Below are 26,006 nucleotides of genomic sequence, written 5' to 3'. Positions count from 1 at the left end.
ATAGCTTGAATAGTTCTAATCTAAATATTTGAATAATTTTATGTCAAACAATATTCATTCCTCATCAATCCAGTAAAGCCATATGGTCTCTCTTTCGCCAATAGTTTTAATCAGATCAAAATCCAATAAGTGTAAAGTTAAGTGTTTTTCGCTTTTCTGAAATGCCAAATATATTCTTCGTTGTTAGGGATTTATTTGGATGCTCAAAAAGTTATTTGACTCAATAAATTTGAATAAAACTAATGAGATAGAACTGGGAGGAGAATATGAGGGGTGGAAAGGAGGCGGTCTTGATGCAGTGGAGGCACGAAATATCTTTAATGGCAGATATATAAAAAAAATAATTAAAATATTTTTAATGATAGTTATGTAAAAAAATATTTATGAGAGGACTATAATAAAAAAAAATAATTGCAAAAGTTTATTTTATTTTTATATAAAATAAGTATAGTTTTTATTAATAGTATTTGAAGAGTTGTTATATTGAAAATATTTATAGAAAATAGTATTTCATGGGATACGGAAATGAATATAAATTTTTTAAAAAATAATTTAATAAATTTAATTTTTAGAAAAATATTTCTGAAAAAAATCTAAAATATTTAAACCAGGTCGCATCATTGGACCAGACACCTCATGTCTGTCGTCATCCCTCCTCCTCCAGCCCTTGTAAAATTCATACAACAGCGCAAAATCCACCGTCCCTTCTGAGAAGTCGAAAACAGCGGGGGGAGTCTGCACGAATCACACCACCGCCAATAAATGTAAGCCTTTTTGGTCATAGTGGGCGAGGCCCGAGGCAGGCGACCGGTCGAGAAACCACAGGGGACCCACTCAGGACTGCCAGGCGAACCAAAGCGCGTTTAAACTAACGCGAGTGCTCCGACCCCAGTTTCTCTCATCTTTTTTTCTCCATTCTTGGAAGCCACCGCCAGATCTGGGCAGAGGGCAAGAAAGAAAACCGGAAGCGAAAGAGAGAGAGAGAGAGAGAGGGAGAGGGAGGCAAAGGCGAGAAGAAGAGATGCCGAGCGATAGCGATATCGACGAGGATGAGCTCCTCCAGATGGCTCTAAAGGAGCAGGCGGAGCGCGATTTGAGCTACCAGAAGCCGTCCAAGGCCTCGAAGCCCGTCGTCAACCTCATCCGAGCCCCCCCGCCGCCGCCCTTCATGGTGAAGGGCCAGGGGAACCCTAACCCTAATGCCAGGGGCGGCGCCGCCATGGGCAAGGGACAGCGCCGGCCGGGCAGGGGCGGCGCGGACGACGACGACGACTCCGAGGTCGAGTTGCTCAGTATCTCGTCCGGTGATGAGGATACCTCCAGGGATCGCGGGCCCCCGCAGCGGAATCGGGAGCGAAAGGCTTCGAGGGACGAGGGGGATGGGGACGGGGACGAGCCGAGGAGCTGGAAGAAGGTCGACGAGGCCGAGGTATTCGCCCCCCGTTCTTGATTGATTGGTCCTTTTGAATCTAAAATGGATTACCTTGTATCGAGGCAGACGCATTCTTGCCCCGACTTTTATGGATGAATTCTTAAATTTGAGATGGACTTGTTAGTATTTCTTGGTAATTCTTGCTCCCGTTTCTGATTGGTAAGTTCTTGAATTTAAGATGAACTTGCGAGCAGTTATTAGGATTGCATGCTCCCATTTTTATTGACCAATTCTTGATTTTGAGATGGGCTTTTTAGGAGTTCTTAGACCTTAGTAACACATCTCTTGCTTTTTATTGGTTAGTCCTCGAATCTGACATGGACCTCGTTAGTCTTTTGTAACAACAGCTGCTGGTCTCATTTCGAACAGTTTGTGCTAATGAGTCGGAGTCACGCTTGATAAATTTTCAATGAACCATGGCATCATGTTTCAGCTAATTTCTTGGTTTGTTTCTGCTGAAGAGATCTGTGCATCAGAATTTGTTTTGAATTATGTTGAAGAGTTTTTGGAAGCTCTGTATCAAATGTGTTTGTTTATATTAAAGTGGTATTCAATGTAGAGTTCTGTCATGGATCTTGCTAAAAATTTTGTTGTTCTCGTGCTTTCCAGGGGAAGCGTAAGCAAGATACATATAATTTGACATTTTTTTCTGCAATTATCAACATTTCCTGCTGATAATTATTGCATATGTTCTTTATTTTTCTTCACCACATTATAGTTTTTCTCCATGCTAACGATCATAGTCCCTATTCCATCAATAGCCTGAGGAAGGAAGTGGGTTATGTGTCTTGACAGGAAGTGAATCAGCTGGCTGATGTGATTTAGAAAAAAAGGGATCAACTAGCTGATTCCGTCTCGAAGAAGGACGTGCCAACTGGCACTTTTGTAGGAAAGAAGAAGTAACTTATGCACAGTTAGCAGGTGCTAAGTGCACCAATTGTTTTTCCACTGTAAGGTCTGCTTCCACAATGGTTGGGTGGCATCTTGATGTTTTTTGACTTATTAACAGTGATCATGAATTTGGTATATGCCCCGTTTAGAATTTGGTTTGGTTCATGTGTTGTAATTGGCTTGGTTAAATTTTTGGTCATTCAATCAAACAGCTAACCTGCTTTCAGTGTAAGAATATCGGTGAACTTATAAATTGTGTTTTCTGTAACGGTAAATTAAACATCAACAAGTTCACTGGTATATTACTAGTATTTATTGCCAGTAAGCTATACTTGTAAATTTAGGCTGGTGTAGTGTATTAGTATGATATTTTAAACCTTAAAAGGCTCTGATGCTTACTTATTAAGGACAAGCAGTGGTTGTTATCACTAACTCCTGTCCGGTCCTTCAGTATCTCTGCACTGTCAAGATCTTCACTGTTCTTTTTGGTATCTTTTGCATCATTTATGATCCATTCTGAGTAGCATCTATGCTAGCGGATTTGCAATTTAACTTCCCATTTTTGCTCAATGATATATTCATGACTGATAAGGTGAAAGATGAATGATCTATTTATCTTTTCTTATTTCCAGCTTGCTCGCAGAGTCCGAGAAATGCGCGAGACAAGGGCAGCACCTGCTCAAAGCTTAGAGCAAAAAGGGACAGCACTAGGTCGGAAGGCGCTTACCAATTTACAATCCCTACCTCGAGGAGTGGAAGTTTTAGATCCACTGGGACTAGGGTAACATTTCATATACATGGATGGTCATCGCCAATAATTTTGTTCTTTTTTTTTTGGCTTTCTTAACTCATGTTCTCAGCCTTGAATTGCTTCCCCCCGAGCTCTGGAACCCCAGTTGTGCTTTTGGATGCATTCAATTCTAAAATGTTGCTCTTATTAGAATTTAATTGAATGTTTTAGTTCATATATCCATCCAACTACTTCAGATGATGTATCATGTTCTAGATTGCCACTTTGCCACATTAATAAATTAGTTATTTTTGGCTGTTAAATCTTGAAGCCATTTAGTCTTAGCTATTATTTCTGTGATCATGCTCAAAGTGAAGCTTCGTACATACATAGGTTTATGCATGTGTATATATGTATGTATTTGTGTGTGTACCATGGAAAGCTCAAGCGATATTTGCAAGTAAATTTTTCTTTTTCTCTTTCCTTCTTTTCAGGCAGTCTTTGATCATTGACATGTAGCCTGTTTTGAAATTTTAATTAAAATTCATGAAAATGATTCTATCCACACTATCATATGCTACCCTTTCTAGGTTGTCATTATCTTTTCTTTGCCTTATTTAGTTTCTGTTGTGAACTGACAGGGTAATAGATAACAAATCTTTGAGGCTAATTACTGCAGCTTCAGTAAGCTCGCCAGTTTCTCGAGAGAGGTCTGATCCATTGGATCCCAGTACTCGAGGTATGCTACTTTTGGTTCTAGTTTACCCTTATGATGAGTGATGAGTCCCAAAATTGTTGTGGCCTGATTGTTGCTAATCCTCTTAATACTTTATATAGGTTTGAAATGCTAATATACATTGTTAATTTCTAATATACATGGTTGAACTTGTGCTTTTAATGATCAAAGTGAATCCACATGCAGGTTCATGGGTGATAGTACTTGTGATGAACTTTCATGCAAAATTATGGAGCTGTATAAACCAGATTTTTTGAATAAGCTCATCACTTTAGTGGATTGCTTATATTAGCATGGTGCATTTCACTCCAGAAGGTTTTTAATGCTTCTAGGAGTCAAAATACTTATTAGTAATTTTTCTGACTGTTCCTTGTAACCTTTCCTATTTAGCTGCAAGAAGAATGGCCTATGTTTATCAGGGATATTTTGTCCATTTCTGGGACATAAGTTGTTCCATGTGCTTTTTAGAGTTAGAGGAGTTAGGTTTTTGCATATTCTTAGTAGGAGCCATTGTCAGTGTTTTGTGACTGACATCTACTAATGATTCTGAAGGTTGTTGAGTTGGTACCATATTCAGACATGGTGATTAAGGCTTTTAGGTGCCTGTTTGGAAGTCAAATACCTCGAGGATTAAAGTCTCTAACCGGTCCTTTTAAGAGGTGATTGTCAACTCTCAACAAAATAAGCAGGTAAAGGATCAATGTACCCCTTGGAGAATAGTGAATTTGGTGGATAACGTGAAGCATTTATTTAGACTCTTGTTTAGGAACATGATGATTGACAGCTATGTTGGCAACTCTAAGAGCAAGATTGATCAACTTCAGACCTTGCATTTTCAAAATCTGGGCAATGGTTGGAAATGGAAATTTGTAGGTGAAAGGCAGCTGAAATAGAGAAATAATGCAGGATGCATCTGGTAGAAATCACCTGAGTCAATAAATGGGCAAATTCTAGCTGACTGTTGAGTACAATGTATAGAAATTGTAATGGAGTCATGAGACATTTGCATGTGGAGTAGATATGTACACTCCCCTTTTCTTAGAACCCTGCATTTCCATGTAACACGTCTATAGAGTGAAACTCTAAAAGAGTGCGTAACTCAAAGAGGATAGTACATTTATGAACCCCCAAAAGAAATGTTGCAAAAATGGGAGTTGCTAATGCTTAAAGTAGTAAAAGTAGATGTCACAGGAGTCAGGAGAAAATTGTTCCAAAAGCAAAATGTCTATTTGAGACTTTAATTCGTTTTACCCATTATATCATCAAAACTAGGCCCTCTTCCACCTTCTACGGTTCAGCTAGATGGCGGACTACATTAAGTCAATTTTGTGTTTGTTTCGTCAGATTTTAATAACTGAAACAAACTGGTTCTTTCATTACTTCTAGTTTTCCTTTATAATTTTTCTCCAACTACATGCTTATTCTTGGTTGTGAGTATGCCATTGTCTGAAATTAATTTAAGGTTAGAACCACAGTATTAGCTTGATTGCAAACCAGAGTTTATGGGCTAATGTATCTATATCTGTAACAGCAAAGGAGATAGTGTTTTAAGCACAAAATAATAGTGGTAGGATTTTGTGCTTTTATTATTACATTGATTTCATCTTCACTGTTGTTGTTATTTAACAAAAGCTTGTGTCTTAATTTTTGCAGAAAAAGTAACATATTCTTCTTCAAATTTTGATCCCAAGGTTTTTCTTTCCCGGGTTCACCAAGAAACAAGTGCTGCAGATTTAGAATCTGGTGCCCTTACTTTAAAAACTGATCTTAGGGGAAGGACACTGCAGAAAAAGCAGTTGGTGAAAGAGAATTTTGATTGCTTTGTCTCTTGCAAAACCACAATTGATGGTACTTAGTCATCTAATTTCAATGTATATTTATGGTGTTTACATATGTAATTTGAGGGTCGGGTTTCGATAGATTGCTTCGAGATGCTGGAAGAGGTTACTTTTGTTCTTTGCAGATATCGAGTCGAAACTGAGGCAGATAGAGGAAGATCCGGAAGGTGCAGGTACTGCTCACTTGCATCAAACCACACAAAATATCAGTGCAGTAGCAAATCGTGCATTTGAGCCTCTGTTTGAGAGGCAGGTAGAGAACTGAATACTTAGTTTTAAAAGTTTGCATCTGTGAGGCTTGCAGTTAATCAATGGTTCTATAAATTTGATAAACTTGATTTCTCATCCATCTTGACCATAATTTAGGTGCAAGCTGAGAAAATCAGATCAGTTCAAGGAATGCTTCAGAGGTTCCGCACGCTGTTCAATCTGCCGAGCGCAATTCGTGGGAGCATTAGTAAAGGCGAATATGATTTAGCTGTTAGAGAGTACAGGAAAGCGAAGTCAATTGTGCTTCCTTCTCATGTATGTCAACCTTGCCAACTTATTCATTTTAGTGTCTTGGGCAGTAAAACTGCTCTGTTTTTTATTGGGAATGCTTAACTTTCATCATTGCGTGGAAGTTCTTGTTATTTCTTATCTCTTGTAGATTGGTGGTACATTATGGTTACAAACTTAGAATCATTCTTGATGACAGATTTATGGACTGTAGTATGATTTATTTTAGTCAGAAGACTCAGAACTAGACAAAAGAGGAATATGGAAGGATTGAGTCTTGTGGTGGTAAACCATGGAAAGCCCTAAGTATGGGTTCTCACCCGCTATAAAGAGGAAAAAACTGAGAAACATGGGGAAAGTTTCATTTATACCCACCCCACTCTGCCTTGAGAAAGGAGGAAAAAAGGGGTCTTCCATTAGCATTATGGTGGGTCAAAGTGGTCCTTATCCTTTTAGAATCCAGATAAAAGTATCAAAGTGCGTCTGTAATAGTGGTCTGGGGCTCATTACTTGGTAGAGGAAAACAATAAAGAAAACTTTTAGGGCCCGTAAAGAGACACACTGTTGTACAAGCTAAAGGCTCTGTAGGCATTAAACGGCCTCTTGTACACTTTTCAGAAAGCTCTGCATTCCCTTCGTTTTTCCCTCTTGTTCCTCATAGTTTTTTCTGTATCTTCTTCTGTCATCTTTTCTGAATTTTGCTCTCTTATCTTGGCCAGACTTGATTCCTCCCATCTATTGCCGCATGGCCTTTCGATTGCCTTCATACTTTTCCGTAAGAGGGAGGAGCCACAATATTGTGACCAAATATCTTCAATGCACACAGCCATTTACTTTCTGCCAGAACATAAACATAACTGCAAATAGAAGAAGATAACTCAGAAAGAAAAATGAATAGAAACTTAAATGATAAATCTAGGCTCCATGTAATACGTAATTTCAGTAATATAGCAAAGTTGTGTATTGGCTGTATTGTTGTCACCGTGTCTTATGCCTTATTTATTTTTAAGGTTGAGTCTAATCTTCTAGTATAGCATCAGGATGTTATTTTTTCGTTATAGCTGGATTTACCTTTGAGCCATCTTCTGTTTACTTGATTGTTAAGAACTAGCATCAATAGCTTTGTGGTTGTTATATAGGTTATTAGGTATGTTGCGAACAAGGGGTTCAGATGAATGTTAAACAAAAGAATAGGGATGTCAAGGATTGGTGGAATTTTGTGGTAACCTTTGTCAACTATGAATTAAATCCTCACTTCTAAGCCCTAATAGAAATGCATGAAAAAGGAATCAGTAAAGTTACCCTCAGTAAATGTCACTAGAATTCTTTTTTCAGTTGTGGATTGTTTTGAACATAACACTTTGTTTTTGGGGTAACATAAATTATATGTTTTTTAATCCATGTTTTTGCTCGTCGCAAACGAAGCTGAATCAGCTTATAGACACTTCATTCTATCATGGACATAACAAACTCCCAAGGTTTGTGTTGAGCAGAAGCTCAACTGAAGACCTACACTTTAAGCACCAAAAAAGTTTAAATGAAATTCCTATAAGCCAACATTATTATGCACTTTTAGAACCTTAATTTAAAACCAAAAAGTTAAAAGTCTACAAGCTTATCTAATGCAGTTTTACCTTTGCCGACTCCCATGCTCTTTAATCCGCTGCAGAATTTAAAAGATTCAGACTTGAGATAATGGAAATCTCTTTTTTAGTTTTTTATTTTTTTTAGAGGAAAGATGAAGGAAGTCTTTTATTTACCTAATAATTGCAAGGAAACATTGCAGGTCACTGGGAACCTGAAATTCTTCAATTGTATTTGATTATCTAAGATCAAAAACTTGCTTAAACTTAGGAAATAAACAGGATTTCTGGTTTAGTTAGACATTTGGCTTGAAATGCTTCTTGAGATGTAAATTTTAGTATTTCCTATCATGAGAAAATCTTGGATATCGCAAATCCCTTCATTCAGATGAACCAGTTTCATTTTAAATGTTCAAAGATTTGAAACTGTCAGAACATGGTTCAACTTAGATTGTTAGAATTGGAGAGCTACATTCAACACCTTGAAGTTGGCATAGTTTGGAGACTGACGATTTGATAAAAACCCAATTTAGAAATTCTTTGTCTTCGTTTTTTGTACTTTTGATCATCTTGCTTGTCCTCTCGCACAAAAGACTCCACACCAAATCCCACTTATTTATTTTGATGCATCAGTTGGTATTTCTCCAGTTTCAAGAACAGTTCACTGTAGTTGGCTATTTTGGTATCTTCTTTGCAAACTTTTTTATCATATGGTGCTTGATAACTAAAGTTCTTGAGAAGCATTTCACCTAGCTACCATATTCTAAGGAAGTTACGCTATTTTCTAGATTCTAGATATGAATCTCCCAAAACTCTTCCTTCAGAGTGAAGTTTTGGTATATCTTGGTTTCCCATTATTCTTTTGTTGCATTGTTGAAATTTAAAAATACAGCAAGGTTTCTGTGTCATGCTGTAAAATTTTAGGCACTATGTATTTGTATCATATGTTCTTTGATGTTCTTGGAGAACAATACTTACATCTTGCTTTGAACAAGATTAGCAGCTATGCATAGTCTTTTCTTACTACTGGCCAATTTATTTACAGTTGCGTGAAATTTTTACTTGCAGGTGGGAATACTAAAACGTGTACTTGAGGAGGTGGAAAAAGTGATGCAGGAGTTTAGGGGCATGCTTTATAAATCAATGGAAGATCCAAAGCTTGATCTTGCTGATGTAAGTTTGCTCCGATGCCTAATTCACTTTTACAAAAAATAAACAAGTTAATGTAATGTTACCTGATGTCTTACGAATGCTAATTGATAAAACCCTGTGTTGACTTTTCTTGAGCGTTCTTATAGGGGAACCCACCTAAGTTGTACATGGATTAGTTAATAAAAAAGGAAAGAAGGTTTTCATATATTATAAGAATCAGAAAACTTTTAAGAGAGGAAAATGATGGGACAAGTGACCTTCTATTTCTCCTTTTGCCCTAAGATTTCCTTGTTCATGACCTTTCTTATTGTAAATCTTTTTTTCCAATTTGTTTCATAACTCAGTATAAATTAATATCAAAATTTTGGATTCCTTGCCCTAGTTTAATTCTACTTCTGGTAGGTATAATATGTTCCTTGTGCGTGTGTTTTAAGGGCCCCATGCGTCTTTCATTTAACTAGTGTTCTGTGCTTCTAGCTTGAGAACATTGCTAGGCTGTTGCTGGAGTTGGAGCCTGATTCAGATCCCTTGTGGTATTATCTTAACATTCAGGTACTTTATAATAGTTCTTTAAAAACTAGTTATGTATAAAAATTCTAATGCTGTTTCATCGTCTTGATGCTTGACATTTACTTAGCTAAGTGTTTTAAATTTCATTTCTTTTGTCAGAATCGCAGGATTCGAGGTTTGCTTGAAAAGTGCACTTTAGATCATGAGGCATGGATGGAAATTTTGCACAATGAGATCCGGGAAAAAGTGCAATCTGATGCAAGATGGAGGCAACTCCAACAGGACTCGAATAAATCTGTAAGTGCTTTATTTGTGATATGCTAGTGGTCTAGTTAATGCATTTGTACTGCCTATGGATTTGTAACTTGCCATTTACTTCTGTTAAGATTTCTTAAGAATCAATAACCAGATGGTAAAATCAAGATGGAAAGAGGGAGTGCCACATGAAAATAAAAAAGAACTATACATGCAGTACTATATGTACAATTGAGTTACTTGATCGAGTTACACTAATTTCAAGCATAAAATGTGCATTCACCTTTGAAAAACTATGCTCAAGATTTAATTTATTTATCTTTCATCATGTATTATTATTTTGTTTAAAATTAAATTAAAGTAACCATCTGTATGTTAATATGATTGTTACTCTTCTGTTTTTCCTATTAGATATATTGACTGGTGCTTGGTATGTTCTGTTTTATCCAGTTAGATGTTGATTCGTCCATAGGTGACTCTCTTCCAGTTGACTCACAGCTGGTAAATATGATGGGGGAAAAAGTGGATGCTTTAAGAGGAAGGTATATCTGCAGGTTAGCTGCTGTACTTATCCACCACATGCCGGCATTCTGGAGATTAGCGCTATCTGTGTTCAGTGGAAAGTTTGCGAAGGTATTACTTTGAATCAATCTCTACTGCTTTTTTAGGTTTAAAAGATGTAATGCTCAATATTTTTGGCACTGTAATGAGTATGCTTGAGAGATGCCCTTGGAAAGTTTTCATCTGCTTAGTATTTGGTTCCTTTATACTGTTGGTTTCTTCAAGCTGGAAGCTTTAGCTAATTTTACTTGACACATTAACCAAATGAAATTTTATTAGGAAGCTGATGATTCAACATGGCGTTGTCATCCATACGAAGTGCTATTCTATGGTGTACCTACGTTTGTCTAGAATTTTACATATCGAGGATCTTCTTCACACACAAGCTATGTTCTTATGTGGAACCACCAAGTTCCAAACTTCCTTGCCAACAGTGCTGACTCTTTCCAATTTATGAAGAAAAGAATTGAAGCAAAAGAGTCCCTTGTCGTTCATTTTTGCATTCGATATCATCAACTAACTTATCTAAAGTATCTTGGTAATTACAAGCAACAATTTGACCTTTTTATATGAGCATCACAGTTTATCAGGTCTTATTAATCTTTATGAGAGCTGCATAAGGGGCGTTTTCTTTCATGTGCTGCATATAGCTATAATCGTATAGGAAAATGGAAATATAAAAGTAAAATGTGCAGGATATTTCAAATCTATCATATAAATACTATTTATTGAAGGGTATAGTGAAGAGCATGATGTTTTGATTTAAGAAAAGATCTATGTTCTCACTGTTGATCTCCATCATGTTATGTATGAATGATAATAAAGTAGATGCTTCACATCATCAATATGTACAGAGGTTCCTCCTGGTGCGACATAACATTTTGATATGACTTTTAGTGCCCCAGCCTATGCTGACATGGATAGCCTGGTTTAGTTATTGTTGTTCATGTGCCACCTTGTTGTTATAGTTAAGTAACAGACTTGCAGAATAGAACAGTGCTAATATTTGTGGGAGGCTAATAGGACTTCTGATGTTAATTTCTTTACTGTATTAGTTGGTTTGGATATTATGATTTACAAGTTTGTTCTTCAATTGTCACTTGCAGAATTAGTTCAGTATGTAGGCATATCAAGAACTAGAGGTGGTCACACATTAAAAGAGGTTCATAGAATTGTAGTGAAGGATGTGAAAAGCTGTATACTGAGAAAGAGTTTCATTTATGTCCATAAAGGAAAATACTGAATTTGTTTTCTTTCTAGTTAAGTCTTGTTTACTACTCTCAGATATGCTAACTTTGCTTTTTTTTCTCAAGGTCACTGCTGGCAATACAGTTCTTGATTCAGAGACAAATGCTAAACCTGCTGCTAATAGGAGCGAGGATAAAGTTGGTGAGGTGAAATACTCAAGCCATTCTCTTGAAGAGGTTGCTGCCATGGTTCATGATACTATATCTGCATTTGAGCTCAAGGTATAGTAATTTCTCACATTTTTTGTTGTCAATTAGTTAACAAACCTTTTCTCGACTTACCTTTCCAAATTTGTTCCCTTTTTTATTCTTTCATATAAGTTGTTCATGGTTAGTCTTGGGGGAAAAAAAACTTAATGATGCTATCACTTCTCAAATTGGTTACATAGCCCTAGCCATCATGCATTCATTATCTTCGAGCCATCCTAGAATGATTCGTAATATTTGGTGGCTCACTCATTAAGACTTGTGTAGGAATACACTTTGGGGCAAGGTTCGCTGTATTGTACCGAATCGAGTGGTATGGGATGGGGCGTACCATATCGGTTTGGTACCGGTACATGGTATGAAGGTCGATATAGCGAGCCGGCCCCGTACCATCCCGACACAGTAATAGTGCGGTAGCGGTATGGGGCCTGGTACCAAGATGGTGCACCTTGCTTTGGGACAATTCTTATTTCATCCACCAAACTTTATCTAAGATAATCTTGCCTTCTACGTTGAACCAGCCATGTAGCATCAAAAGCAAGTATATTTGTGGTGTTGACAAAAGAATGGAGAACAAAGGATTATAAGATGCTTGTGAAATAGTGATGAAAGCATACTCCTGAGTTGTAATTTGGTTATACATGAGAGTAGTTATAGGGGGTTTTGAGTTCTTATATGTCACTGCGTTAGAAGGCGGCTTGGAATGGCTTGGAAAGGGTTAGCCTGTATGTCTAGTTTCAGTAGCATAAATAAAAAGTGTTGTGGTACATGGGATTGGTATGTATCAAAAATTGGCATGCTTAAAAAGCTATAAAGTATAGATATTGTTTATAAAGTGGAGGCGGTTTATTGGATCCAAATAACTCCAAAATGCAATTACTTGTAATGCCATATTTGAATTCAATATACGGGATCAAAGGCCATATTGGTTTGGATTTGAATATTAAGATACATGAAGAATACAACTGTTTAGTTAATATTTTTCTAAAATGTCGTGTCTTATTTCACAAGCTTTTTGAAATCTAAATTTGCATTTGGATGTCAAAATTCGGACATTTGGCTGTGCCCTGGCAACGTTAGTTTCAATGATTTTATGTAGATTGTGGTGCTTCGAGGAGATGTTTCCATGCAAATTGTGGCTGTAACTTGCATTATGGCTGCATAGATATTGATATGCCTTATTTCTTGTTATTATGTATAGGCTTTGTATCCGCCTTTCGAATTATCCATGCACTTTTCCTGTCCCAATCACCACTTATGAGTGTACTGTCTTCCTGACATGATTGTTATGTACTCTGGATATCTACTGGAATTTGCTTTATCTTTGGAGTGCAATTATTATACAGTTCATTTTTATTCCTGTTGTTGGTAGGTACAGACAGGTAGATAAGTTCCTGTTTTGATGACAGGTCCACAATACATTTCGTGATTTTGAAGAATCAAACATTCTTCGCCCATTCATGGCTGATGCTATAAGGGAAATAGCTAAAACATGTCAGGCTTTTGAGGGGAAAGAGTCTGCTCCTCCAACTGCTGGTATTTACTATTCTTCTTGAAAAAGCTGTATGTTAGTAATAATGTAAAACAGGATATAATCTTTGAGTATTTCTATGATTCTACCAGTTAAAACTTTGCGCACCTCTCATTTTGAAATCACAAAGATTTATATACTAAGGCTCTGCTCATGGATGCGGGCAACAACCAAGGAGATAGTCAAAGATGAAACATGGGTTCCTTTATCTACTCTGGAAAGAAATAAGTCTCCATATGCAATTTCTTACTTGCCCTTGGCATTTCGAGCAATGACAACATCAGCTATGGACCGGATTGATGTGTAAGTTCTTGCTTCTTGGATTCTGCCAATTGTATATGAATTTTTTTCATCACTGTGTAAATCTATACTTATGTTTGTGTGTTTCCTGTTATTTGTATTCATGTGTCTCTTGCGCCTTATTTCTTCAGAGACTTTCACATAGCCTTCCTCTTAATTACCTGCTATGTAGATTTCTCTTAGTTTATTGAGGTAGAAGCCCATCAGTTGACTGCTCATGTATGATCTGCAAATGATAGCACTACAGGTAGAATAGAGCATGTTTCTAGAGGAGGTGGACTGGATCCAATGCTTCATAAGTTTGAGCTTTTCAGTGAATGAACACTTCAGATAGCTCATCTCATGCAAGAGATATTTACTTTGTGCATACTTGGGATTGTATTTCATTATCTCCCTTCATCTATACTATTTCCTACCTGGGTATAGTCTTCTTTTTTTGAGTATTAAATCATAAACATTGAAGATCATATAGGATTCAGAACTGGTTAACTTCTTTGATCTTTTTAGAAGCTCTTGAATGCATATGCAACTCTTTTCAGAAACCGGTGCTCCTTTCTTTGTTCTTTCTATGTTTTGGACTGAGTTTGAGTTTGGTTTGTGACATTTCTTCTGATTTTTTTTTTTTGCAAGTACCTCCTGTATTTATTTTGATTGATGAGAATGACTCTGTTTGGTGCATTCACACATGCACCATTGATGTTTTACCTTACCGGGTATGGATGGCAGATGTGTGCGTGTGTGTATGTCCATATTTATCTATCTATGTGTGTGTGTGTGTGTATCCTGCAGCTGGTTGCTTATAAACATCAACGGTGAGGCACTAATGTTGCTGGAAAAACCATAACCACAATAACACTGTGATATCCACCACCATGTATGTATGTATATATCCTGCTGCAGCTGGTTGCTTATGAACATCATCAATGAGGCACTGTGATATCACTGTGATATCCAGCACCGTAATTCCTGACTGACAATTCATTGGTCTTTTCTGCTTATTTTGGCTGCTGCTAACTTTGCTTTCTTGTCCTTGTCTTGTTTGTCTGCCTTCTAAGTAATTATGAGTTCTTGTGATAAATTTATGCAAATTAGTCTTTTTTATCATGACTTAAAATTAGGTATTAATTGCATGAGTTAATGATTGTTTAGTATTAAAAAAATAATCATCTAGAATTTTTTATCATTTCATAGTAATCTATATTGTAACTATGAAAAGGATTTTCTTCTTTATACTGTCTGGTACATTTGATTTTTCCACTCAACTTTTCTAGGTTATTTTTGAAAGTTTAACATATTTATTTTGTTACAATTTTGATTTTGAAATTGTAGTGCCCAAGGTATGCCGTACCGGCTTAAACCGGGCGGTGCAGGGCATAGCGTATTGTACCGGTTCGGTACCGATGGCGTACCGACACTTGGTACGCAAAAAAAAAAAAATCTCTGCACCATACCGTACCGACATTGTGCTAGTGTGGCACTGGTACAGGGTCTGGTACCGAGACGGCGAACCTTGATAGTGCCACTTCTTGGAAAAGAAGACCCTTGATCTATGGTTCATCTAAACAAAGGCAGAGCAGCATTCCTTTAAGAATATAAGTTACAGTATTTAGTGCCTTTGGATTGATATTGTTTCTACTTTCTACCTGTTCAGTATGATTCAGAATCTGAGGAGTGAAGCAACTAAGTCAGATGACATTTTAGAACATGTTCAAGAAATTCAAGAATCAGTTAGACTTGCATTTCTCAATTGTTTCCTGGATTTTGCAGGTATGCTTAATATTGAATGCAGTAATTAAATAACTTGGTATTTTACATAATCAATTATCATCATGAGTATCATGTTCAATTTGTGCAAGTGACTCAGGTTATATTGAACGAATTGGTGGTGAAATATCTCAGAGTAAATCAAACAAAGAAAGCAATCACTTGCAGAATGGATATGTAGATGGTCTTGACGGAGAGTCATCTAGTATTCGTGTCGGTGGTGATGCTGCTGCTGATTCCCACAGAAAGCTGTTAATAGTTCTTAGTAACATTGGCTATTGCAAAGATGAGCTGTCACATAGCTTGTATGACAAGTACAAGCACATATGGCTGCAATACAGGTGTGCTTTTACAGTTAATCCCTTTCTCCTAATCATTTGAGATCCTTATGACTGTTTTGTTTTTTCTCCCTAGAAATTTCTTATGAGAATCTTTCCATAGCTTAAATCAAAAATTTGGGGTGGAAAGTACCTTCTACATTTGATGGATCAACCATGAATGTTCCTAATAATCTAGAATTTAAGCTCAGAGCAGTGAAAATCTGGAGAAGCTTTCTTACTAGGGACAAGATGGTATATATTTGCACTGTCCAGGGTCAAACCCTTGAAATAGAAGCATCTTCCATTTCTCATTAGGGAGTAAGCTGGCATATATTTCTCAAAACTACCATTGGAGTTTTCCTTAGTCACCTCTTCTTTTCTCACTTTTAGTCTTCACCTATATCTAGGGCACTTTCATACAAGAAAATCTCAGTTGTGGTTTCCAAGTTGAGAAAAAGGAACCATGATTTCAACTTTCCTGTGCTCCTTTGTCGGTGAGATGGTTTCATTAGTTTTCAGCAATTTAAAGTTGAATAGAAAATAGTTAGTTTAACTCTTAAACAAGGTTAGTGGGATCTATACTGGGATCCATACTGATTGCTCGGTACGGTACCGTGTTGTGCCGACTCGCGGTCATAGTATGTTGAACCAGCTTGTATCGGTTGGTTCAACACGTACTGTATCGGTTCGGGCCTTGACTGGTACGATGGAGCCGTGGAAACCGGTATAGGGCCCGTAGATGCCGAACCCAGCTGGAGCCGGAGAGGAAGAAGAGAAGGAGAGAGTGAGTGGGGAAGGGAGGGAGAAGGAAGGCCTCCGCCGGTGGCGCGGGGGGGGGGGGGGGCAGGGGAGCCCGCGGGGGCGCGGCGGAGGCTGCGGCCGCGTCCCCTGTTTCTTTCGAAACAGGGGATGAGGCCTCGGTTTTTTAATTTGGAAATTTTTAAGTGAAGTCGGCAAATCGCTAGCTGACTTCACTTAAAAATTCTAAATTTTTTTCCGCGGCGGATTTGCCGACTTTACATAAAAATCCTAATTTTTTTTCCGCGGCTGCGTCCTCCGTCGCGCCACTGGGGGCTCCGCCGCCCCCCTGTGGCCCTTCGTGGGCGGCGGAGGCCTCTCCTCCCTTTGTCCCTGCTCGTTCTCTCCTTCTCTTCTTTTCCGGCTCCGGCTAGGCGCATCCGCTTCCGCGGGAAAGAGCTGGTCGGTTAGGTATGCCTACCGGTACCGGTACGGTGTACCTCTCCCCACCCCGGCTCCCCTCCCCGGCCTCCGCCGCCCCCTTGCGGCCCTCCGTGGGCGGCGGAGGCCTCTCCTCCCTCCCCCCGTCCCCCGCTCACTCTCTTCTATTCTTCTTCCCCGACTCCGGCCGGGCGCACCCGCTTTCGCGGGGAAGAGCTGGTCGGTTAGGTATCGGTTTAAACCGGTCCGGTAGGCGACCGGTACGCCTACAGGTACCGGTACGGTGCACCTTGCTCGTGGTGCACTGACGAAGGGGAGATGGAGAGGGAGAGGGAACGAAAGAGAGGAAAAGAGAGAGGGAGAGAATGAAGGGGATTGGTGGGAGGGAGAGAGAGAGGGAGATGAAGGGGGGAGAGAGGTGCCGAGAGAGGGCTTTCGAGCCCCCTCTTCTCCTATCGTGGCGTAACGGAAGGGAGGAAAAGATAGAGAGAGGGGGAGAGAGGGAGGGGGAGAGGGGGAGGGGGAGGGAGAGGGAGGGGGAGGGAGGGAGATGGAGAGGGCTTTCGAGTCCCATCTCTTTCGGCCGAGGAGAGGGGGCTCGAAAGCCCTCCCCCTACCCTCTCCCTCCCCCTCCCTCCCCCTACTCTCTCCCTCCCCCTTTTTTAAAGTGAAGTTGGTAGCCCTAGTTACGTTGTGGTTGGAGGAGAGGGGGCTCGAAAGCCCTCTCCCTCCCACTTCCTCCCTCTCCCTCCCCCTCTCTCTTCCTCTCTTTCCTTCTGCCTCTCTCCCACCGTTTCTCAAACTAAGGGGCAAAACCGTGCAGGTCCGCTCCCAAAACAACTTGGTACATTCCGAACCGGGCGGTTTGGGATGACACCGCCATCCATGCTCTTCAACAACATGAAGTCTCCACTGTTTTAGGTTAAAGTTTTGTAGAAAGGTGAAATCCAACACTTATGTTGCAATGGAGAGGATTTGTTGTTGGAGGGTTTATCTTGATTGCTCATGAGAATCATCTAGTCACCAGCTTTTAGAGTAGTGGCTATGAAGGCAACAGGGGAAAACATTAACAGTGTCTTATCAAAGAGATGCTTCTCTGAAGAGAGAGAAATGTAGCTTTGCATTATTTTTTGAGAATAATTTAGCTCTTGAATTATAATTCCAAATAGCTCGACCAATACAGGAAGAAATATTCTTTTCATGGACTCCACTCAAACTCTATTTGTAATCCACTGCAAGTCCAAAGACTCTGTAAAATCCTTTCCTAAGAAAAGATAGAATGAAGACTAGATTGCTGAAATTTCGGATTCCCAGTCAAAATTACCTTTAAGAGACAGTCCTAATGGCTCCCAAACTTTCTTAACCTTACCTGTACCTAAGGTGGTTCTTTTAGGCTGTGCTTGGTTTGAGAATAAGAAAAGTCGAATTAAGATGGTTACTTCTTTCGGAATAGACATTTATGTTTTTATTTTGCTTGATGTTCTTATTCCCTGGCTTGGAATAACTTTAGAGCCGAGGGTATCCTTTATCATGTAATATAGAGGGAAGGGTAATAGATGATGTTACTCCAAGAGTAATGCTAACCTGACCCCGTGGGAATAGTTATTCTGGGAATATAAGCAGATTTGATGGATTAATAATTCTCCTAAGTTTGCAAGACTGCTTGGTAGGAATAAGGTCTATTCCTGCTTTACTTCCAAGTGAAACACAGGCTTAGATACAAATTCAAGTTGATCATATGACTTAGAAAACTATGAAAAAGATAGGTTTTATAATCATTCTAAAATTGCAAATATATCAAAAATCCTGCTAACTCCTAAATCTTCACTATCAAGGAAGTCTCTAGATATCTCCTAGCTCATCAAGGTATGGTATTTTTTTTAGGTGTTATGAGCGAGAATGGAACCTTACACTGCTCGTTGTCCTTGTCCATGATATGCTACTCTTCCTTCAAAATTTTGTACATGATTATATTTTCTTCTCCTCTCTTTTTTCCCTTTATTTCTTCTCCTCTCTTTTTCTTCATTCCTCTGTTTAGCTCTCTCATTTAGAACATTACAAACCCACTAAGGGGCCTAGATTCCTTCAGCCTAAGGCCTCCATGGTTGCCGTAACGAATTTGGGCTTTAGAAGGGATTAGAAGACTGATCCCACTGTCAATATGTCAAAGTGGCATTGGGATCAATAGAAAAATGAAATAAAGAATGAGTTACAACTTCATGATTTATTTGTCCCTACTACCATAAACCAATTGAGATGGTTTGCTTTGTACAATTAAAAAGTAAGACAGATGCAGTCAGGAGAAGGGTTTGATATGGTGTCAGAGGGTCAAGAAATAAGATAATACCTGAGCTATCATGTGCCTTTATGTATGTATGTATGCAAGCACTTAGTTCATACATAGAGGGAGAGCAAATAAAAGAAAGTTGCACACTCCAATCCGTTGAAACTTACAATGAATCATATTACAATAATTTGCTTATTTTATGGCCATGTTGTGGAGCATGAACAATATCATAGGCCAGAATGTCGAATCTAGTTAACCTTAGTTAAAGTACATACACTGATTATTACTCTGTCAGCAAATCTGTGGGTTATCATGGACTTATTGTTTTATATACTTTTTCTGGCCATTCTGACAGTTTGCCCTTATTTAGGGATAAGGATGAACAATATGCTGATATAAGAGACCTAGTAACATCTTTTTCAGCGCTCGAAGAGAAGATCCTTGAACAGTATACATTTGCAAAGGTATAGTGCGACATCCATCCTCTTTTGAAGTTTTTGTTTGGCTTGTTTATTCTTTGCCTTGTTTGTCACGTACCATGGTGATGACATAAAGATGCATTCGTTTATTTTCGAGAGAATTCTCTAAGGGCCTCTTTTGATGTTAGAAAATCTTATGATAAGATCTTTTGGCATCTGCAGTGCCTAAATTAATTAATGGACTTAAATCTTGTGCAATAATACATTAGAATAGTTTGTTTAAGATTTGTATTGTAAAGTAGATATCATAATCAACTAAAATGTGGGACAAAATGGTTAATTGTACTAAGAGGGTAGCTAAAGGCGTTCCAGGAGAGTTGAAAGGGAAAAGATATACAAATAAAGAAATTTGGTTTAGAATAATGACGTGCAAGAGGTAATTAAATTAAATGGACTTGCTTTAAACGATGGCAAAAAAATAAATAATAACGAGATTTTTATAAGATATGAGGAGGCTAAAAATGCAAAAATGCTAGTGAAGCTACATATGTAGCATATGATAATTTATATGATAGATTAGGTACAAAAGAAGATGAGCATGAAATCTAAAACAGCTAAAGTTAAGAGGAAATTTGAGGATGTTAATCAAGTTAGATGCATTAAAATGAGGGCAATAGAATATTAGTGAAAGACAAGGAAATTAAAGAAAGATGTAGATATTATTTCGAAAAATTGTTAAATGCAGGTTTTACTAAAGCAATCTTCATTGAAGTAAAATTAGGGAGGAGTCATGGTTCTGTTAGTATGATTCATAAAAACGAAATCAAGATAGCTTTGAAAACTGAAAAGAATGCAAAAATGTAGGACATTAAAGCCAGATGAAATACTTATTGAGGTATAGAAAATCATGGGAGATATTGGCTTAAATTGGCTTGCTAACTTATTTAAATATTTAAAACCAAGAAAATACCAGATGATTGAAGGAGAGGAATTGTAGTACCTATCTATAAGAAGAAATGTGATGTACAAAATTATTCTAATTATCAGGAAATTAAGCTTATGGGTCATTCTATGAAATTATGGGAAAGGGTAATTGAACAAAGATTATGGAAAATAACAACTATTTTAGACAACCAATTTGGCTTAATGCTTGAAAGATCAACGATGGAGGCTATTTTTTTTACTCACTCAGTTGATAGAAAATTTGGAGAAAAAGGAAAAGTCTATTAATGGTCTTCATTGACTTGGAAAAAGCTTATGGTAGGATACCAAGAAAAGTAATTTGGTGGGCTTTAAGTAGGAATAATTGTACATAAATGGCATATTGAAATAATTGACGACATGTATGCTGGGGCATTGACAAGTATTAGAAGTTGATGAAATACAACAAGTATATTTTTGGTTATTATAGGCTTGCATCAAAGATCAGTGTGAAGCCCATCTTTTTTTACACTAATTGTGGATGAACTTACCACTAATATTCAGAAAGGTGGACCATGATAAGTGTTATTTGCAGATGATATTGTGTTAATTAATGAAAAGAGAACTAGATTAAATACTAAATTGAACTTATGAAGGAACATATTAGAGGATGAGGGCTTAAATATTTGTAGAACAAGGATAGAGTATGTGGAATGTAAATTAAGCGAGAATGGAAATGAAGATGTGATGCCAAATTAAGATTGATAATCAAGAGATACCACAAAGTGATCATTTGCATTACCTTGGATCTATCATACAAAACTGCATGAAGTTCTTCAAAAGTTATGCACTTTCTATTTATCCATCTACCTGTCCTGCCTTTGTTAGAAGGAAATCTGGAATAATATTTTTTGAGTACCCAGAAATCTCAGAACTTGTTTCTTGTGCCTTACTATTGCCTTTAGTGCACAGGGCTATTTTATATGCTCCCTCCCTCCCTCCCTCTTTCTATCTCTCTCTCTCACACCTAACCTACGTATATGTATATGTGTGTATGTGTATTTATGTGTAGTTGCCAAATATATCTTAGGTTTATGTTGTTTAGCTTTACACAACTGCCTAATTCAATGTTTTTCTGTGTATCAATCAGTCAAACTTGGTTAGAACTGCTGCTTTAAATTATCTGTTGGATTCTGGGGTTCAATGGGGAGCAGCACCTAACGTGAAGGTAAAAAAAATGTGGAAAATATGATGGCTAGTTTATTCATATCTTTTATCTTTTGAAATGAATATCTACTATAAAGGAAAGCTTGTTTTCCTTCAGGGTTCTTATAAGTTGTCTCTCTGGCAGGGTATTCGAGATGCAACGATCGAGTTACTACACATCCTTGTGTCTGTGCATGCAGAGGTGTTGCATAATGTGTCTATCATGCAGGATATACTCTCCATATATTTTCATTATTTTTTTCTGTTAAGAAATAAAATAAAGGATAGAATTCCTGTGATTAGAAAGTGGAAAAAAACTTAATGGATGTGTAAAATGCTGATTCTGTCAAATGCAGAGGTTTACTTTGTTGAAGTGTATACCATTGCTCTGGGCCTAAATTTACATGTCTTTGTTGCCTGGCTTTTCTTTTTTTGGTGCTTATAGTTGCCAGTTAGCTGTTCCTTATAAAGGGAATATGTGTTTGAGAGACCAACTTGAGTTTATTTCACATAAAAACAATTAGGATGCATGCAAGAAACATCCTAAGTTTCAATACAAGGAGTTAACAACAATGCCAGATAACGGTGAATATGGAGTAGCTATCAAAAAATTTCTAATTCCTTAAAAGTGATGTTCATTGCGTTCTCTTCCCAAAGATCATCTCTTATTTCTGGACCAGTAAATGTTATCTGCTTTCTTGTTTTGCTTCCTTTACTGGTTTCTGTCCTGTCGACAATGAATTTCCAAGGTCACAAACTTTATAAGAAGTGCAGGAATTTTATAACTTCCACTATTAAGTTTTCAAGGAACCTGGATACTATGTTAAGGGGTTATAAGATCTGACTCAAAACAGTTTCATACCAGTCAACTGCTAAATGAAGAACTCTGATGTCTTCATGCATTTGTATGTATGTGTAGGCAAATAATGAGATTGCAATGTCTTGCTTAATTATATTCATGTATGTTGCAGCATCTCTTTCAGAATTTTGTCGATGGTAGCATAATGTCTTGATGAACAAGGTCTGTTATTAATATTGGATAATAATACATGAATTTTAGTTGTTTCTGAACTTATAAAAATGTAACAGCCTGATGTCCTGAGATTTGGGTTTCTTTTATGCTAGATGAGCAAGGCTTCCATCCATATCAAAATTAGTTGATGGGTCTTGTTTTCTGTCGGTTGGACCAGTCTAATCATGATATTGCTTATTGCAGGTATTTTCTGGTGCTAGGCCATTGTTGGACAAGACTTTGGGAATTTTGGTGGAGGGCTTAATTGATACATATCTCAGCCTTTTCCATGAAAACAAAACTAAAGATCTTAAATCATTGGACACAAATGGCTTCTGTCAGCTCATGCTTGAGGTGAATATGTTTCTCTTTGTCACCGTTTACTTGTTAGGTTAATTGTATCAATATTTTATGCTTTTGGAACTGTTGCGGGTGTGTAGCCACCTGAGTACTAAGAGGGTCTGGAACTCTTTTTTAATGATCATCTTTACCTGCAGCTTGATTATTTTGAAACTGTTTTGCACACATATTTCTCGCTGGATGCACATGAAGCATTGAAGTCTTTACAAGGCTTATTACTAGAAAAGGCTTGTGAGAGTGCAAATGAGTCTTCTGAGAATCCAGGACACCACCGCCGTGCAACTCGTGGGAGTGAAGATGCCATGTCTGATGATCGGCATCAAGGACCTACAGTGCCCCCAGATGATTTAATTGTAAGATTATTCTTTACTCTCTTAATGAACTTAAAAAGTTTTTAGGTTTAATGTTGTTCTCATTATAGATATGATGCCTGATGTGAAATCTTACTGATGTACCCCTTCTGGACAACTATGAGAGTTGATTTTTTAGATCTTTGTTTGAGGGCTAATTTCAAGAAAATTATTAATCATAAGATATAGGAAAGAAACTAATTGTAACTCTGTTAAAAAAAAGAAAGCTGCTACTGTTTTCAAGACTACTCTGGAAGCCCAAAACTTAACTACTCTTTGTAACCATAGGGTATTTGTGAGGGGTTTTGTTATGTCTGCAGGTGCTATGTTTAATAATGTTCATAGCAGGCATTCTTGATCTAAGCACCGAGAACATCTTTTCAACAAAAATGGTGCCTGAAAATGTAGTTGTGCCTTACATGCCAAGGCTGCTGTCCCTAAATTGGTAATACCCAAGCTTTGCATGCTAGTATTATCCTTGGTAGTTAAATCCAAACATAAAAATCAAGAGGCCGCATAATGCTCTGCTTTTCAAGTGATGACTCTGTCGTATTCTTAAAAAAAAAAAAGAAAGATCAGTGAGAGTGACATTGCCCTTGAGATTGTTTTGTGAGGGTCAAGGTCCATTGAACAGGTACTGAAACCCACGCCGGTCAGCTACTGGTTCGTTACGGGGTGAACGAACCGGGCAGTTTACACTGGTTCAATAGATCATGATCCAAGCCTTTTAAAGAGGAGAGGGGGGGTGCGAACCAAGCGATCCCCACTGGTTCCACTCCGAACTATCCGGTTTGGGGTGGTTTGGGAGGGATTTTGAAATTTAGGGCTGAACCGATCCGGTTTCCCACTGATTTGGCATACCTTGGTGAGGAGTGTCATCTTCATTTGGTTTTTGCTATGGAAGTAGTTTCTTCTGTTGTATTGTATCTCATGGTTTTGTGATGGGCATTATCCTCATTTGGATTTCATTATGGAAGCAGTTTCTTCTGATGTATTATGTCAGATCCAAGGTACACTGTTTCAGTAGCAGCGAGACTACTGAATCTGCTTAGGTACGATCGGTGATAAATACAGAATTTTGTAGTACTTGTGTGCTCTTGCTGTCATAATTCCACACAACATTCTTTGCAAGTAACATTTGTATTATTATTATTATTGTGGTTGGAATATGCATTTAGAAATCATTTGAACTTCTCTTGGTGCAACAGATTTCACCATCCTCCACAGTGCTGATTATGGATGTCATGGTACTTTAAACTTTCCATTTATCTTGGTATAAATACTTAATAATGTTTTTCAGGCACTTGCACAGCAGTATAGTACCGAACTTCTCGAAGGTGAACTAGAGAGGACTCGCTTAAACATAGCATGCTTCCTGGAATCTTCGCTGCGGCCTAGTTCTGCCCCAGGATCCACAAAACCTACTTACCCTTCCTTCCAAGGACCGGCTGCTTCTCCAAGATACAGGAGGCAGCAAACAGTAAATTCTCCAGCAGTCTCTCGTAGACGCAGATGAGTTGATGGGAATAAAATATGCCATCTGTTGTTTTTGTCCTCCCAGTTTTTGCATTTTCAAAATGTCATTATTACTGTTGGTTTTCTTTTCCTGTACATTGGGTAAATTATTGGGCCATTCTTGGGTGTTTGGAGAATTTTCTCATTGGTTGAGAGGTGGTGCTCCGGTGAGCCTTCTACTTGTATATTTTTGCAAATGTAGAATTACATTGATTTGAATTTGGATTACGATGAATGCTAGTACTTTTGGATGAAGTTACAAAAACAATGGCGGGCCCATGCATATCAGAGAGCACCGGATAAAGAGACTGTTTGTCTCAGTAGTGGTGCATATGCAGGGTTTGATTGATGCAGAGACTGATGAGATGTATGTCATCAAGATTAGGGGAAGAAAAGGGATACTTCATGCAGCATTATGCTGCCAAAGAATGTGCTGTACCTGGAGGATAATTATAAGATTAACCTTTTCACTTCAGAGTAAGCTGGAGAGGTCATAGATGCTTGATATGCATCAAGTATTTCATTTGTCTCATGTTCAACCATTATATTTGTCTTAACCTGCGGCTTATGCAAAATTCTAGGCCAACTGATGGTAGCGATACCCCTTCAGTTACAAATATCAGGAGCTCAAGTATTTGAATCTTGAGTGGTGTTATTCTTCGAGATTTCGTCCCAAATACAAGTGTGAAAATGTTGGGTTCAATGTTATAAGCAGCCCCTGTTCTTTAAGATGGAGGAGTTTTAAGGGGGTGGAACTACCCCCTGGTCTACAGGTTGGGAGTGTCATCGATGTCTCTCTCCGAGTCTGAAGGGAGGAATGGTAGGAAAAGAAGATGAATAACACGGCGGACTCTTGGTTTTCAGAGGATCTCTGTTCTAGTCTAAACGATGGTGCTGCACAAAAGGTGGACGTCTCTGAGGCATTTAGGATCTCTGTTCTAGTCTGAACGATAGTGCTGCACAAAAGGTGGACGTCTCTGAGGCATTTCTGATGGGATTGGAGATCTTATTGATTTACAGGCATAATTAGGGAAAACAACACAAAATATGCATTTAATGCGGCAATAGTTGTAATTTGAGTAGCCTAATTCTCAAGCTTATGCAAACGCGGATGAAATGAGGCAGATTAAAAGTTGAGAACTACTATAACAGGCTACTATTTTTTCAGAGATGGTTCATGGACACACTAGCTGTGGACGTTC

The 26,006-nt window shown here is 38.1% G+C and overlaps 1 protein-coding gene across 4 annotated transcripts; it reads left to right on the top strand.

The window, feature by feature from the left end:
• The first annotated feature begins 790 nt into the window (after positions 1-790).
• Positions 791-25,039, top strand: LOC103703170 (exocyst complex component SEC5A-like). 4 transcript variants are annotated; one of them, XM_008785931.6, is made up of 21 exons: positions 791-1,429; positions 2,956-3,104; positions 3,695-3,792; positions 5,443-5,637; positions 5,753-5,880; positions 5,994-6,152; positions 8,777-8,881; positions 9,338-9,412; positions 9,530-9,667; positions 10,076-10,258; positions 11,500-11,655; positions 13,050-13,176; positions 13,264-13,474; positions 15,123-15,238; positions 15,336-15,576; positions 19,392-19,485; positions 21,512-21,589; positions 21,713-21,769; positions 22,784-22,933; positions 23,077-23,292; positions 24,590-25,039. In XM_008785931.6, exons 1-21 carry the CDS (start codon positions 1,022-1,024, stop codon positions 24,803-24,805), a joined length of 3,300 nt encoding a protein of 1,099 aa, XP_008784153.4. In that variant the 5' UTR covers positions 791-1,021; the 3' UTR covers positions 24,806-25,039. The 4 variants fall into 4 exon arrangements, with proteins under 4 accessions (XP_008784153.4, XP_008784154.4, XP_038986640.3 ...); XM_039130712.3 differs by having other exon boundaries at positions 901-1,429; positions 19,377-19,485; XM_008785932.6 differs by lacking the exon at positions 21,713-21,769.
• Positions 25,040-26,006: the final 967 nt, after the last annotated feature.

The sequence above is a fragment of the Phoenix dactylifera genome, chromosome 13, assembly GCF_051530095.1.
Source record: "Phoenix dactylifera cultivar Ajwa chromosome 13, Ajwa_hap1_PhDact_Kaust_v1.1, whole genome shotgun sequence".
NCBI classification, from domain to species: domain Eukaryota; kingdom Viridiplantae; phylum Streptophyta; class Magnoliopsida; order Arecales; family Arecaceae; genus Phoenix; species Phoenix dactylifera.
The sequence above is the reverse complement of the archived record's forward strand: the minus strand, read 5'-3'. Positions and strand labels throughout refer to the sequence as shown.